The sequence below is a fragment of the Jaculus jaculus genome, chromosome 14 (genome assembly GCF_020740685.1).
Source record: "Jaculus jaculus isolate mJacJac1 chromosome 14, mJacJac1.mat.Y.cur, whole genome shotgun sequence".
NCBI lineage: Eukaryota > Metazoa > Chordata > Mammalia > Rodentia > Dipodidae > Jaculus > Jaculus jaculus.
In genome coordinates, this window is record NC_059115.1 from 14,933,474 (window position 1) to 14,949,110 (window position 15,637).

Consider the following 15,637-nt stretch of genomic DNA (forward strand, 5'->3'; position numbering starts at 1 on the left):
TCGTTCTCTGCACGAAATAAATTCTGCCTAGGTAAATTAGTAAAACTGAAAATAAAAAGTGCAAATAAATAGAAAGATCAGCAATGTAGCCCAACGGTAGAGGGCTTGCCTAGTATGCAGGAGGGCTGCGCCTGGCTTTTTTTTTTTTTTTGAGTGAAGATTTTAGTGAGAAAACAGTGAGAAAGTTCCAGGGTAAGCATACTTAGAATTTGGTGGATATCCAAAGAAGAAAATAGAAAGGGGGAAAAGTTCTGCTCTTTAAATTAGAGCTCAGAAAAGTGGGCCGGCTGGGAAGTGAAGTCAGGCTCTCCCTAAGAGAGGACTGCTGGAGATGTAGCTCCCGGGTAGAGCATGTACTTAGCATGTGTAAGGTCCTGGGTTTCATACCCACCACCACACTCAATAAAGACCCTGCAACAACACGCTAAAACAAAGGTGTCTAAGCATAAGAATCTACCAGGATGCAGAAGCATAGATTGGATGCTGGTAGCTGTGTGCATCACCCAGGACGTAGATACTTGATGGAAACGAGCGTATCCGAAAATAAAATCTCATGGAGGACCTCCTCATAGTGATGCATGAACTCCTGCTTCCTCCTGTCATGTGATAACCGACAGATGACATGTTATGGGGTAGCAGGATGGCTCACTGTACTGGTCACCTAAGGAATGGTCCTGGTGTGGACGGTGGACACCCGTTGCTTTGACTACTCTCAGCTGGGACAGCTGTGCCCAGGTGGGTCAGACCCACAAAGTGTAAGTAGAAAGCACCAAAAAATTGAGTGCAGGTTGCTTAAATGAAATTATGACCGCAGCGTGTTTAGGGAAAGCTTGATGAACAATTGACAGAGTCTGGACTCAGAACACAGGTGAATGGCTTGAACCTCAGAGAGGGTAAAATATCCATCTAGGGGGAAGAGGGCTCACCTCCCAGAGTCGCTGGTGGAAACTGACAACTGCTGGGGTCCATCAGGAGTATAATCACTAGTAAACCACTAATAAAACCTCCCATCTATTTTCATGCAAGAGAGGCTAATTTAAGTGTGTAAGACACCCCCTCCAACAAAAAAATATCCAAGACATCAAAGTAGGATGAATTAAATGCAAAGAAGGATTTTAGTAGGAACATCAAAATGCATCGTATATTGTTGAGTGTGGTGGCATATGCCTTTAATCCCAGCACTTGGGAGGCAGAGGTCGAAGGATCACCGTGAGTTCAAGGGTACCCTGAGACTAACAAATGATTCCCGGTCAATCTGGGCTAGATTGAGACCCTACCTCAAAAAAACAACAACAAAAATACGTCATAAACATGCATGAAGTTTGTCAAAAGTATTAAAAAACATGCATCAAGGAAATCGAGGTGACTCACGTGTGGGCAATAACCAGCATAGACCATTGCTTAAGTCCTGTAAATTGGCCTAGACTGATTTCATTGTCACAGAACAGAAGGCCATGCCTTCTGCTCAGAGAAGACGCATAGGTAGCTGGCTGTGGTGACTCATGTCTATAATCCCAGCCCTGGGGCGGCTGAGGCAGGAGGACTGCCAGGAGATGGAGGCAAATTTGGACTGGATATTAAGTTCCATGATGGTTTGGGTGGGGAAAGGAAGGAGAGAGAACGAGAGAACAAAACTATTCAACATGTCCAAAGCTACACACACAGATGGCTGCAGAACTTGGTGTCTTATGGTTTTGCCTGACAGGATTCTATCTTTCCACACGTGTTCTAAGTCCCGAAGAGAGTAGAAAGTTATAGAGGCGTGAAGTTCTTACTACCACCAGAGTCAGCTATCTGAGCCTCTAAATAGAAGTGCCTGACACTTGCCTCAAAGGTAAGAAATCCTGGCAGGAGTCATTGGAGAGGGGCCTGCGCAAGCCTGTTACAACCTCTGCACCAAGACGAATTTGAGGGCGCCAGCACCACATAAACAGAGCGCGAGGCACATACCTGTAATCCCAACATTCTGGAGGCAGAGGCAGTAGAATCAGAAAGCCAAGGTCATCCTAGGCTACATAGCAAGTCTGAGGCCAACCTGGTCCATACGAGACGAGACCCGATTTCGCAGGTCGTGGTGGTGCCCGCCTTTAATCCCAGCACTCGGGAGTCAGAGGCAGGAGGATCGTTGTGGGTTCGAGGCCACCCAGAGACTACATGGTAAATTTCTGGTCAGCCTGAGCTAGAGCAAAATCCTACCTTAAAAAAAAAAAAATCAATTTCAACAACAGTTTGAGTGGAAGACCCAGCAATACTTCATACATTCAATAAAAAAAGTAAAAGGGGGCTGGAGAGATGGCTTAGCGGTTACGGCGTTTGCCTGTAAGTGACCAAATGAGCCAGGTTCGATTCTCCAGGTCCCACGTTAGCCAGCTGCACAAGGAGATGCACACGTCTGAAGTTCGTTTGCAGTGGCTGGAGGCCCTGGCGCGCCCATTATTTCTCTCTCTCTCTCAAATAAATAATCATCATCATCATCATAATTATTATTACTTTAAAGGGAAAAGGGAGTTTTACGCCAGCTACAGCTCGGGAGGAGCAAAGAAACGGTCCTGTCTCACCTCCGCAAGTCAGCGCGGCGAGCTCCAGGGCTCGGGCGCAGGAGGCGCGGACCGCGGGCTTCTCTTTCCACGCGAGCTCTGTGATTGGTCCCCCGGGAGCCAATCCCCTCGCGGAGCGCTGCCCGCCGAGGGCGGGGCGGGCGGAGACGCCCTCAGCCCAGCATCGCGCTGCCTCCATCCATCCCCGCGGGTCTTAACCTGGGCTGCGGGTTAAACGAACCCATCTGGGATGTCCTTTTGTTACCTGAAGATCCTACTGTTAAGTCAGATGTCTGTCAAACATGGGCCTTCTTTTTTTTTTTTTTTAAAAAAAAAATATTAATTGGGCTGGAGAGATGGCTTAGCGGCTAAGCGCTTGCCTGTGAAGCCTAAGGACCCCGGTTCGAGGCTCGGTTCCCCAGGTCCCACGTTAGCCAGATGCACAAGGGGGCGCACGCGTCTGCAGTTCGTTTGCAGAGGTTGGAAGCCCTGGCGCGCCCATTCTCTCTCTCTCCCTCTATCTGTCTTTCTCTCTGTGTCTGTTGCTCTCAAATAAATAAATAAATAAATAATATTTTAAAAAATATTAATTTATTTATTTGCAATGGGAGGGAGCCTGGGCATGTTGGGGCCTCTTGGCAATGCACTTTGTGCGTTTGGCTTTATGTGGGTACTAAGGGAATTGAACCGCTGGCTATCAGGTTTTGCAAGCAAACACCTTTAGCCACTGAATCAAGCCCCTCTTCTATTTTTCAGTAGGTTCTTACAATTTTATATGTATGTTATCTACTTTACACATATATTTGTAACTATACATATATCCATATTCACTCAGATATATTTTATACATATATGACGTATTTTGAAAACATCTCCCCCACAACCCTCTTATCCCCTTTCCACAAACTCCCCAACTCCTTCTTCATCCCAACCAGTCTTCCTCGCATCCCACGGTTCTCTTTCTGAGCCGGTGACTCTAAGTAGGGTTGCCTGGGGACAGGCTGCACCACTGAAGGCCATGACTACCTCTCCTCCAGCACCTGTTAACCGCCAACAGCTCCCTAGGGAGGAGTGGGGCTTCCTTCATGAGCCATAAACGTGAAGTGGGGACCGTTTGAGGAGGCCGGAAGGGACTAAAGGGAGAGAAGGGCGACAAGCATTACAGGCTTTCTTTTAGATGGGAATCTAGATTTAAACACACACACACACACACACACACACACACATCTCATGAAAGCAAAAAGGGAAGTTCTTGGGGGAGGGAGGAGGACCAGGGGGAGGAGGGAGAAAACAGCGTCATGGGAGTGGTGACTATCAGAACCACATTTGTGCACAAGACTACTGGAATAAAACACACGAGAGAGAGAGAGAGAAGGGGGGGGGTAACTGCACACGAACTCCACACCCATGCGTCACTTTGTGCATCTGGCTATTTGTGGGTAACCAGGGACTCGAACCGGGGTTGGTAGGCTTTGTAGGCAAGCACCTTAACTGCTGAGCCATCTCTTCAGCCCCAGAGCAGACTATTTTGTACGCTAACAATAACAAAATAAAAATGACAAGTGCCCAGAAGATTGTCACAGCAATGCTGAACCTCTGCTTGGAACCTCCAGCAGTGGTCAGCTGACCCCTTTTAGGGGCCACACTGAGTGCGTCCGTCCACATTTCATGTTAGATACAAGTGACACGAACATCAAGAGACGTGAAGGACGGGCTGAGTTCACCAGTGTTCCATCTGCGAGGTGAGTTTTGTAGGTAGAGAGTTAAAGCTGTAATGCTGGACCTCCTAGTGTCCTCAAGATCCCAGGTTCTTTTGACAACACTGGGAAAAAAAAAAAAAGGCAGGGCTGGGGAGATGGCTTAGCGGTTAAGCGCTTGCCTGTGAAGCCTAAGGACCCCGGTTCGAGGTTCGGTTCCCCAGGTCCTACGTTAGCCAGATGCACAAGGGGGCGCACGCGTCTGGAGTTCGTTTGCAGAGGCTGGAAGCCCTGGCGCGCCCATTCTCTCTCTCTCCCCCTCTATCTGCCTTTCTCTCTGTGTCTGTCGCTCTCAAAATTTAAAATTAAAAAAAAAAAAAAGGCAGAGCAATATCACTATTTTCCAGGTGCAATGGTGCATGACTGCAGTCCTAACGTGTGAGGTAGAGGAGGGAGGAGCATTGAGAGTCCGAGGCCACACCAGCACTACCAATGAGAGACTGGTTCCTCCAAGGTTTGGTAGCAAGCACCTTTAACCACTGAGCCATCTTCCTAGTTGCTAAGAAAGAGTATCAGTGCACAGAACTCATCTACATGGTAAGGAATATACGATAATAAAATATTATGAGGGCTGGAGAGGTGGCTCAGTGGTTAAGGGTGCTTGCAAAACCTGCTGACCCTGGGTTTGATTCCCCAGTACCCAGATACACAAGGTGGCGCATGCATCTAGAGTTCGTTGTAGCAACAAGAGGCCCCAGCATGCCCATACACCCGCCCCCACACTTTCTCCAATAAATATCTTAAAATATTTTATAAACCATGTCCCTAAGTAATTTGAAATTGTAGAAAAAACACAATTTCTAAAACTAACTCAAGGTCTGAGGGGTTTAGCTTAGTAACAAGGTGCTTGCTCAAGGCTCTGTGAACCATCGTTACTATTAAAAACAACCACCCAAATCTATTTACAGAGCAGTCAAAGAACCAAAACTAGCTTAAAATCTTCCCTCTCAATGAACTGAGTGTGGTAGCACATGCTTGTGACCCCAGTCTTGGAGGGGCTGAGGCAGGAGGCTGTCAAGTTTGAGGCCGGGCTAGACTGCATACACAACAAGGCTTTGTTTCCAAAGCAAAACAAAACCTGTATGACCCAAATATGCCACTTCTGGGCATATATACCCCAAGGAATCCATGTCCTATGACAATAGTACACACACAATCATGCTCATTGCTGCTCTATTCACAATAGCTATGGAATGGAATCAGCCTAGATAGCCATCGATTGATGACTGAATAAGGAAAATTTGACACAATACCCCCCCCCCAAAGAAATCTGTAGGAAAATGGATGGGATTGGAAAATATGATATTAAGAGAGATAACCCAGACCCAGAAAGCCCAATTCCATATGTGCTCTCTCATGTGGTTCTCAGCATCTGAAGATTAAATTGTGTGTATCTAAGAGGAGGCAAAGGTAGGTAAAGGTCAGGTACCTAGAAGGGGGCCCATGAGACTAACAAAAAGGGGGGCTTTAAGGGAAGGGGGATGGGAAAGACAATGGAACACATGAGGTATTTAAGTGGAAGGGTGTCCTGGGGTGAAAAGGTACAGTGAGTAAAGGGGGACAGAGAGATGAGGTGGGGGAGGATAAACTCAGGCCCATCAGCATATCATCTTGGATGATGACAGAAGGCAAAAATAAAATGAAGAAAGATATCAAAATAGACTGGCTGGAGGGAGAAAAGGGTTCAGTTGAAGGGGCCTGGGGGTGGGAGACACGAGTGAGAGACAGGAGGGGATGATGATGAAGACATTTTACACACATGCAGAAATTGTTCATACGGAGTAGGAAGATGGCTCAGTGATTAAAGGCACTTGCTACCAAGCCTGCTGTCCCAAGTTCGATTCCCCAGTACCCATGTAAAGCCAGATGCACAAAGTGGCACATGCGTGTGGAATTCCTTTGCAGTAGCAAGAGTCCCTGGTGGGCCCATGAGCTCTCTCTCTCTCTACTTGTAAATAAATAAAAGAAATTGTCCGTAAATAAAGTCACAGTCATGGAGGATAGGGTGGCACACACTTGTAGCCCCAACATGTTAATACTTTGACAAGGCAAGAGGATAATTTCATGTTACAAGCCTGTCTGGTTTACATAGACTGTGGCCAAAAAAAAAGAGAGGAAAACAGCAGTCATGTTTTTTACTTATTAATCAAACTACTAGATTCCTACTGATATCTCTGAGGGATATTTATAGCCAGGAGGCCTTGGAGAAAACAATCCTTTATCGTTAACATACTTACTTGAGAGAGAGAAGGAAAGAGAGACAGAGACAGAGATAGATAGCATGGGTACACCAGAGACTCTTGCCACTGTAAATGAACTCCAGACACATGTGTCACTTTGTGTGTCTGGTTTTATGTGGGCACTGGGGAATTGAACCTGAGCTGTCAGATTTTGCAAGCAAGTGTCTTTAACCACTGAGCAATCTCTATAGTCCCCACTTTATCTTTAGAGAAGCATTTTTGTCATAGGTTTGAATCTCTCTGATCTAGACTTTGACAGTTGTGAAACTGTTTGTTTGTTTTTTTTTTTGTTTTTTTTTTTTGAGATAGGGTCTCACTCTGTAGTTGAGGCTAGCCTGAATTCTGTAGTCTAAGATGTCCTTCAACACAGTGCAATCCTCCTGTCTCACCCTCCTGAGTGCTGGGATTACAGACAGCAGCTATCATATATTGTTTAGTTCTAAAACTTTTGGCAAGTTCTTTCCTTAAACTGAATTTTCATTAATTTATTTGCACGTGTGTATATTTGTGTGTCCAAGTGTGTTCATGCCAGGGCCTCTTGCCATGGCAAACGAATACCACATATTTGTATTACTTTTTGTATCTGACTTTTGTGTGCAGCTTGGTAATTGGACCCTGGGCTGGCAGGCATTGTAAACAAGAGCCTTTAGCCACTGAGCAATCCTGCTAGCCCCCCCTTTTTTGGGGGTCAAGTTCTCCATTATTTTTGAATTTCAAGTTTTCAATGGCACATTTCAAATACCCACCTTACAGACATATTTTGGAAATTTTATGTACAATGTTTTATGGTGCTAGCGACCCGGCCTGGGATCTTATGCATGGTAGGCAAGTGCTCTATCATTTAGCCACATCTCCTGTCTTAAGGTGATCTTTTTTTTGAAAAGTTAATGCAGAGGGAATTTTATTAATATGGCCAAATGAATCTGGTTTCTTTGGGAAATTTCTTATTTCTCTTATCGTGATCTTTTTGGAAGGTCAGATGAATAATTTAGTTTCAGTTTGGTCACCTGGAGCATTAGCATAGGTGATTCCATTTTGGGTTTAGTCATCCCAATTTTGGGACGTTTTCAGCTGTTTGCAAACAGCTTAACCCACAACACTGACTTCTTGTATGTTTTTGTGTATTTTTGAGTGTATTACTAGTCACCGGACTTTGGTATCAGAATCCTGGCTTCAAAGAGTTTGATAAATTGGAGGTGGGAGAGTGAGGAAATCTAAGAGTATAACCTGATGGGAACATGACCAACATGCATAATATATGTTCATATAGCAAAGGGCATAATTAACAAAATAGAATTTAAAAAGAAAACTTCATACAGTTAAAAACTTAAATACGAAATAAATATTTTAAGCCTGGAATGGCAGTACACACCTGTCAATTAAAAAAATATTTTATTTATTTATTTGAGAGAAAGAGAGAGAGAATGGCTGCACCAGAGTCTCCAGCCACTGCAAACGAACTCCAGATGCGTGCGCCCCCTTGTGCATCTGGCTAACGTGGGTCCTGGGGAATCGAGCCTCAAACTGGGGTCCTTAGGCTTCACAGGCAAGCGCTTAACCACTAAGCCACCTCTCCAGCCCCCACTGTACATTTTTTAACATTTGTTTTAAAGTTGTTTGTTTTACTTCCTTCCTCCCTCTCTCCTCTCTCTCCTTTTAGAAACTACCACTTTGAATGTACTTGGTTATATCTAGCTGGTGTCCCTCGACATTTAGTGTGTGCGGACTCAGGACCTCATGCACATCAGGCCCACACTCCAAGTTGAGACTTACTACAAAACTACAGCAGGCTGCGATCTCATGCGTTCTGTTTAAAAACTAAAGTGTTTCAAAGTTCAATTTGATGGGCTACATGCATTGTGAGATTCTGTCTCAAAAAAAAAAAAAACAAAACACACAAGCAAACAACAAAAAAGACAATTTGAGACAGGCTGATTTCAGTGTTGTTTGCATGGGTGGGGGGTGATTCACTGGAGCATAGACAACCCCACTGAAGGAGGAGGATTCATTGGTAAAAAAAGGGGTTCAGCAGAAGTGGGAGGGGGATAAGAGAGGGTGATTGGAATGATATGATCAAAATATATTGTATATATGTAGGAAATTAAAAAAAAAAAGCTGGGCATTGGGTCACACACCAGCACTTGGGAAGCAGAGGGAGGAGGAGTGTCATGACCTGGAGGCCACCCTAAGGCTACATAGTGAATTACAGGTCAGCCTGTGCTAGGGTGAGACCATACCTCAACACCCACCCCCCAAGAAGACTACAAAAGTAACACACACACACACACACACGTCAATTTGGTTAGGTAGCACATAGCACAGGTGACTACAGTCTGGTTTTGCCTAGTCTGCTGGGACTCAGGGAAGGAGGTTCCCCTTTCCTTAGCTCTGTGTAACAGATATGAGGAAAGAACAGCTTCTTCAGTGGTCCTCAACCAGGGATGACTTTCCTTGAAGGGCACATTTGTGAATGCTGGGGACACATTTTGCCATCACTTAGGGAAACAGGCCAGGGCCTCTGATATGCACCCTACACTGCCCGACATGTCTTATAGGAAAGAGTTATGTAGCCCATAAGGTCAGTAGGGCTGAAGTCGAGAAACCTTTACTCAGACACAAGAATGTTGAACTAATTTTCCTGTTCTCACATGCAACAGGAAAACCTTTGCCTCTGATCACAAAAGTGTGTGGGTTTCTCCCCAGCAAGATCCAGTTCGGTAGCTCAAAGACACCAGCTGGGTGCCATCTGACTTGATTCAGTTCTGACACGGTTGACCTGGAGGCAACATCAGATGCTGCAGGTTGAGGCCTCTGTCCTCAAAACTGTTAGAGATAATAGAATCATTCAGTGGATGGATATGGGAGGAATTATCATTAAGTGAAGTTACCCCAACTTTTCAGAAAGCCCCAAATCGCATGTTCTCTCTATGTGGATCCTAGCTTGTAATATCTATATGCAGTCATATAGTGGGGAAAACATATAAAGCTAGAATGACAACCAAACGTGGGTATGAAGAGATGCTTAGGAAGGAGTGGGGGAAGGGCAAAAGGGCACGTGAGATGTGTAAACCGAAGCAGGAAGGTTACAGGGGAAGGAGGAAGACTGGAGCTTAGGTGGAGAAGCCACTAAACCAAACTGTATCTGAAAATGCCAGAATTAAGGGTGCGTCAAATTCTGTATGTTAACTGAAAATGAAAAATAATCCTCCCATAAGTAAGGCTATTGAGGGCCATCAAGACAAGGAAATACAGCAAAGGTAGGTGTGTGTGGACTTAGAGGCAAGAACGTGGTTGGCAGGCAGTGGGTGGAGAACAGCGAAGAGGAAACATCAGGGGTGAGTGGGATGGTCATTAAGTCAATTTAGAATTCTTGCTGAAGGCCGCTCAGGCTTGGGAGACATCACCTGGTAATGATGGGCGGAGAAACAGCTGGGCAGGTATTGAGGGTGATGAGCTATGGAGGGTGGGAATGCTGGCTATATTCAGCATTGCTGTTTGTTACTGTTTTGGGGATAATTTTTGCATTTTACAAATATAAGAAATATCCAGCTCCAAGTAAGATAACAATAATGCTAAGAGCTTTAGCACCATGGTGAAGTTTATTTATTTATTTATTTATTTTACAAACATTCTAGTATTATTCCCCCTCTCCTCCACCGTGAAGTTTTATGGAGTGCATGCTTAATATCCGGCGAATCTTATCCTCATAGTCTCTCTTGTACTTTTGTGTCTTTTTAATTTTAAAATCTATATTCAAGTACGAGGTAAACCATATTTGTCTTTCTCAGTCTGCCTTATTTCACTTAATATGATGATCTTCAGGTATAGATAGACATTTCCCTGCAAATGACAACATTTAGTCTTTCCGTATGAGTGAATAACACTCCACTGTATATGAAACATTGGCTGATCTCATAATTTGGCTAGTGTGAATAGAGTAGCAATAAATGCTGAAGTGGGGCTGGAGCGATGGCTTAGCGATTAAGGCATTTCCCTGCAAAGCCAAAGGACCCAGGTTTGATTCCCCAGGACCCACTGTTAGCCAGATGCACAAGGAGGTGCAAATGTCCGGAGTTTATTTGCTGGAAGCCCTGGCATGCCCATTCTCTCTCTCTCTCTTTCTCTGTCAAATAAATAAATAAATAGATAATAATTTTTAAAAAATTAAAAAACATGAATGTGCATATATCTCTGTGGCAGGATAGAATCCTTTTGTGTATATGCCCAGGAGTGGAATAGCTGGGTCATATGGTAAGTGTATTTTCATTTTTTAAAAATATTTACTTATTTGCAAGCAGAGAGAAACAGAGACAGACAGACACACACACACACACACACACACACAGAAAATGGGCACAGCAGGTCCTCTACAAATGAACTCCAGCTGCATGTGCCAGTTTCTGCATCAGGCTTTACGTGGGTACTGAGGAATTGAACCCAGGTCTTTAGTCTTTGCAGGCAAGTGCCTTACCTGCTAAGCCACCCCTTCAGCCCTGTTTTAAGTCCCCCCCCCCCCCACCGCCCAGGTAGGGCTTAGCTCTAGCCCAGGCTGACCTGGAATTCACTCTGTAGTCTCAGGTTGGTCTCAAACCCACAGGGATCCTCCTACCTCTGCCTGCTAAGTGCTGGGAACAAAGGGGTGTGCTACTGTGCCCCGCTGTTTTCAGTTTTTTGAGGGACACCCACGCTAAATTCTACAGTGGCTGTGCTAGCTTACATTACATGATGCCCTCTTGCGTTCAGGTCAGCTAACTGGCTAGATTGGCTCAAAGAAATGCATTTATTCACGAATTACAGACCATGCTCTAAGGAATTCAGATGAAAACACTGTGTGGTACAGGGTGAAGTTCAGAAAGGTCTCCAGCCAGAGTTCAGGGTGTGTTCAGGGTGCTGGGGTACTCCACCTTCCCAGCATGTATTGTGTGTGTTATTTATTTTTTGCTAACAAGAAAACCTCTCTGAGTCCTGTGTTATGGCGGCTTCCTTAGGTAGGCATGGTTGATTACCACACCGACCCCGACCACGGGTGATCCAAGGACTCCAGCCCGCCAGGTCAGGTGGAGGTGGGGCTAAAAATCCCAAGTCTCACCACTGGCTTGCTCCCGGTGACAGCAAGTTCCTTGCAAGGCACGATTGCCTAGGGCTTTCCCAAAGTCACCTCCTTATCGCAGACTCACTCAGGTGTGTTTGGAGGGGGCCTGTTCATCTTTGCCCATTGTTCCAAGTGGTTTCCCAAGATAAACCAGGGCCAGATATTTTCACAAAGATACTCCTGTGTTTCAGTCTGGGAATGGCGGGGATTTTGGACTTGACACCCGCCCACCTGGAGATGTAGCTCAGTTGGTAGAGTCAAGCGTGCGTGAGACCCCGAGTTTGATCCCAGCATAGCCCTAAACCAGGGGTGGTGGCGCGCACCTGTAATTATAGCACTGGGGAGATAAAGCTCCTCCTTGGTTATATAGTTTCTAGCTAGCTTGGGCTACGTAATAAATAAAATTTACATTTTCTACCACCCTTCGCATAATAGCACCATGCTCCTGGTGACTCAGGTGGCCTGGGAAAGGAATTGCGTCTTAGAATCACCTGGGGGGCCTTGCAAATTCCCCCTCGCTCCTTCAAATCCTCCTCCCCCAGGCCAATCCAGTCAGGCTCTGGGAGGAGCCTGCCAGGTGTGCTTGACCTAAGTGGCTCCGAGCCACCTACTTAACAGGGGGTGGGCAGCGCCCCGTGGCAGTTGCGCCCGGGCGGCGGGGAGGAAGGCAGGGCTCAGTCCCAGCCGGCTCGCTCCAGGCCAGTGCGCGCGTCCTTGCGCAGCCATGTCCCTGACGCAGGCAATGTACAGGGCGGACGTCGGTCCCGATGCCCAGGGGGTGAGTACTGGGCTTTGTGCCTGGTTTCTCTTAGGTGGGCAGCGCTCACTGGTTGGGAGTTACCATAGGACCTTTCCAAGCTTTCGGGCTTCAGGAAGAGATTTCTTACAGACCTGATGCTGAACGCTCCTCGCCTAAGAACAGACTTGGAGACGAAAGCCGCTCTGTGATTCCATAATGTAGTTTTAAGTTTTTACTTTTTATTTTTTATTTGAGAGCGACAGAGAGAATGGGCGTGCCAGGGCCTCCAGCCGCTGCAAACGAACTCGAGATGCCTGTGGTACCCCCTTGGCTTACGGGGGTCCTGGAGAGTTGAACCTCGGTCCTTTGGCTTTGCAGGCAAATGCCTTAACTGCTAAGCCATCTCTCCAGCCTCGGCTGCCTCTATCTTGCTGTTACCGCCTGGATCAGTATCTAAAGTGTGTGTGTGTGTGTGTGTGTGTGTGTGTGTGTGTGTGTGTGTGTGTGTGTAACTGGGAAGTTAATAGGATTGTACTGCAAACTGGTCACATTCCCACATGTCCCCTATCTTCTGTCCCCATTCCACTGTGCGCCTTCCTCGGTGTGGGTGTTGATAATCACAGTGAGGTCCTGAATGCACGCTGTGTTCCCCTGGGGAGGGAGAGCAGCTAAGTTAATCACTGCTAGTCATTATCTTTAGTGACTCATAGCCTTCTCTTTGCTCTCTCCTTTAAAAAAAAAAAAAAAAAAAGGTGAAATAGAAACACGAGAGGGGTTATTAGGGACCATGACCTGGGGGAGGTGGGAGACACTGGTACAAGGCTAGGAATTTCCAGCCAATCGGGTCTAACCTGTTCTGTCCTTCGCCTGAGTTCCAGAGGGTTCTCTGCACAGAAACTGGATAGATGGATGTATTATTTAGCTTGTTTGGGTGATGATTTAAAAGTGTATGTGTCATAATCTCACATTTATGTAAACAAAATTGCATATTTTTAATATCTCAGTAATTTGGGGAAGAGGGAAGGTTGGCCCTTCCCTCCAAAATTAAAGCTAGACAACCCAGGTTGTGGCCGCTGTGATTGCACGAGAGGCTTTCCTTCTCAAAGCTAGCCTCGACTATATATATGGCTTTTTTTTTTTTTTTCCTTTTTCTGGCCTCTGTATAGACTTCAGTTACTGGCTTCCATCTCCCCTGCCTGGTTCAGTTTTTGGACACCTGTTTTGCATTGGCAGGAGTTGAGGGAAGGTCTGAGCTCTGAAGTTCCAGCTATGTGCGCAATCCCGGGCACCTGTGCTTGTGGGAAGGCGCCTTTGTATTTCCAGCTCTCATGAGGCTGCTGGTGGGACACAGAAGAAAATCATTTTCTGGTGCAGTTCGTACCTCAGGGACAGCAGTGGAAGCCATGGGCTTCAGTACTCCCTGCTTGGGATCCGAAAGAGGGACATGCATAGCTCTATGTATCTAGACAATTCCTCCTGCTCCTTTTGCCCGGCTTGTACCCCCACACACAAGTATCAATGGGCCACCCTTGGGTGGCCCGAAGAGCTTAACTCTGAGTACCGTTGAACTTCGAATATGGTCACGTCTTCAAAATGTATTTTTAAAGTTAGAATGAAAGGGAATGGGTTTCTTTGTGACATCTTCCTACTTAGGTGTCATCACCCTGTGTTCTCGGTTCTTCTGCGGCTGGTCTCCTTCCTCCCCTCAAATGGTTCCCCTTCTCCTTTTATGCCGTGTTTCCTTCTTCCCCTTAAGCTCTCCCCTCTCTCGTTTCCTCAAGCTTCATGAGCTCCCTCCATACACACATATGTAATTTTAAATCTAAGCTTCACGTATGAGAGAAAAAAAATGCCATGTATGAGTCTGGCTTATTTTACTCAACACAGTAATTTCTGAAGGTAATTGTTGTAATTTCCATTCTTGAAAATCAGTTTACAAAGAAGTAGGTTTACATCAGGGACTTTCTCATTTCATATAGTTCACCCCCTCTGCCATCGCTACCCTCCTTTCCCCACTGTATCCCCCCATCTACAGCGTTTTCTCCTTCCACTTGATTCTCTTGCCTTCCCCACCTCCCCTGTTAAAACCTCCCTCAGGGCTGGAGAGATGGCTTAGCGGTTAAGCGCTTGCCTGTGAAGCCTAAGGACCCCGGTTCGAGGCTCGGTTCCCCAGGTCCCACGTTAGCCAGATGCACAAGGGGGCGCACGCGTCTGCAGTTCGTTTGCAGTGGCTGGAGGCCCTGGCGCACCCATTCTCTCTGCCTCTGTCTTTCTCTGTGTTTGTCGCTCTCAAATAAATAAAAAAAAAGAACAACAAAAAACCTCCCTCAGTCACATGGGTTCCTCATTCTAACTAATTGAGCACTATGTAGGAGAGCGGACACTCTTCTCCCATGACCATATCCGAGAAAGTGGTTTCAGGTTTCCTGCATTTAACATTGCCTATAGGCTTGTTATATATAGCCTTTGCGTTGATGTATGTTCCTTGTGGTATGAGTATTTTTTCAGGGTTTTTATCTTGACGGTGTGTTGAATTTTGTCAAATGCCTTTTCTGTATTGAGATGATCATGTGACTTCTTTCTTGACGTCCATTGGTTGCTGTATTACATTTATTGCCTTCTATAATTTGAACTAACCTTGTATCCCCGTATGAAACCAACTTGGTTGTGATGGAGTTTTTAAAAATGTGATCTTAAATTTGATTTCTGAATATCTTACTAGTTTTTGCATTGTGTGTTCATTAGGTCTGTAGTCATCTTGAGTCATGATACAGTTTTGGTATGAGTTATACTTCACAGAATTAGGTTGGTAGTTACTTTCCTTTCTGTTTAGAAAAATGTTGGTATTCTGAGCATAACAATTAGAACTTCCTCATAAGTTTGATAGATGGCTGGAGAGATGGCTTACTAGTTCAAGGCTCTTGCTTGCAAAGCCTGAAGGCCTGGGTTCAGTTCCCCAGCACCTACATAAAGCCACCTACACAAGGTGGTGCACTGCATCTGGAGCTCATTTATCAGGCCTTGGTGCACCTATTCTTTCACCTCTCAAAGTTTTTAAAAAAGTTTTCAATAGAATTTAGTGGTAAATCCATCCAGGCCTGGACATTTAGTTTTCAGTGTCCTTGTTATGGGCTTGTTAGTGTTATTACGTGTTTAGAAGCTTACCTGTTTCTTTTAGATTCTCTAGTTTTAAGTTTTTAAAGTATTCCTTGGAGTCTGTTGTAACAACTCCTTTAAAGATTTTTTTTTTTTTTTAACACTTGAGAAAGAGG

The 15,637-nt window shown here is 45.5% G+C and overlaps 2 protein-coding genes across 2 annotated transcripts in view; one reads left to right on the forward strand and one right to left on the reverse strand.

The window, feature by feature from the left end:
* The window catches only part of LOC101615521 (NACHT, LRR and PYD domains-containing protein 7), a 42,781-nt gene extending 40,045 nt beyond the window's left edge, over positions 1 to 2,736 (reverse strand). The window contains exon 1 of the mRNA XM_045133334.1: positions 2,559 to 2,736. Coding sequence (XP_044989269.1) covers positions 2,559 to 2,736 — 178 coding nt within the window. The remainder of the gene's footprint in view (positions 1 to 2,558) is intronic.
* Positions 2,737 to 12,350: 9,614 nt separating this feature from the next.
* Positions 12,351 to 15,637, forward strand: part of LOC101615243 (NACHT, LRR and PYD domains-containing protein 7) — a 32,271-nt gene continuing 28,984 nt past the window's right edge. Inside the window, exon 1 of the mRNA XM_045133335.1 lies at positions 12,351 to 12,404. Coding sequence (XP_044989270.1) covers positions 12,351 to 12,404 — 54 coding nt within the window. The remainder of the gene's footprint in view (positions 12,405 to 15,637) is intronic.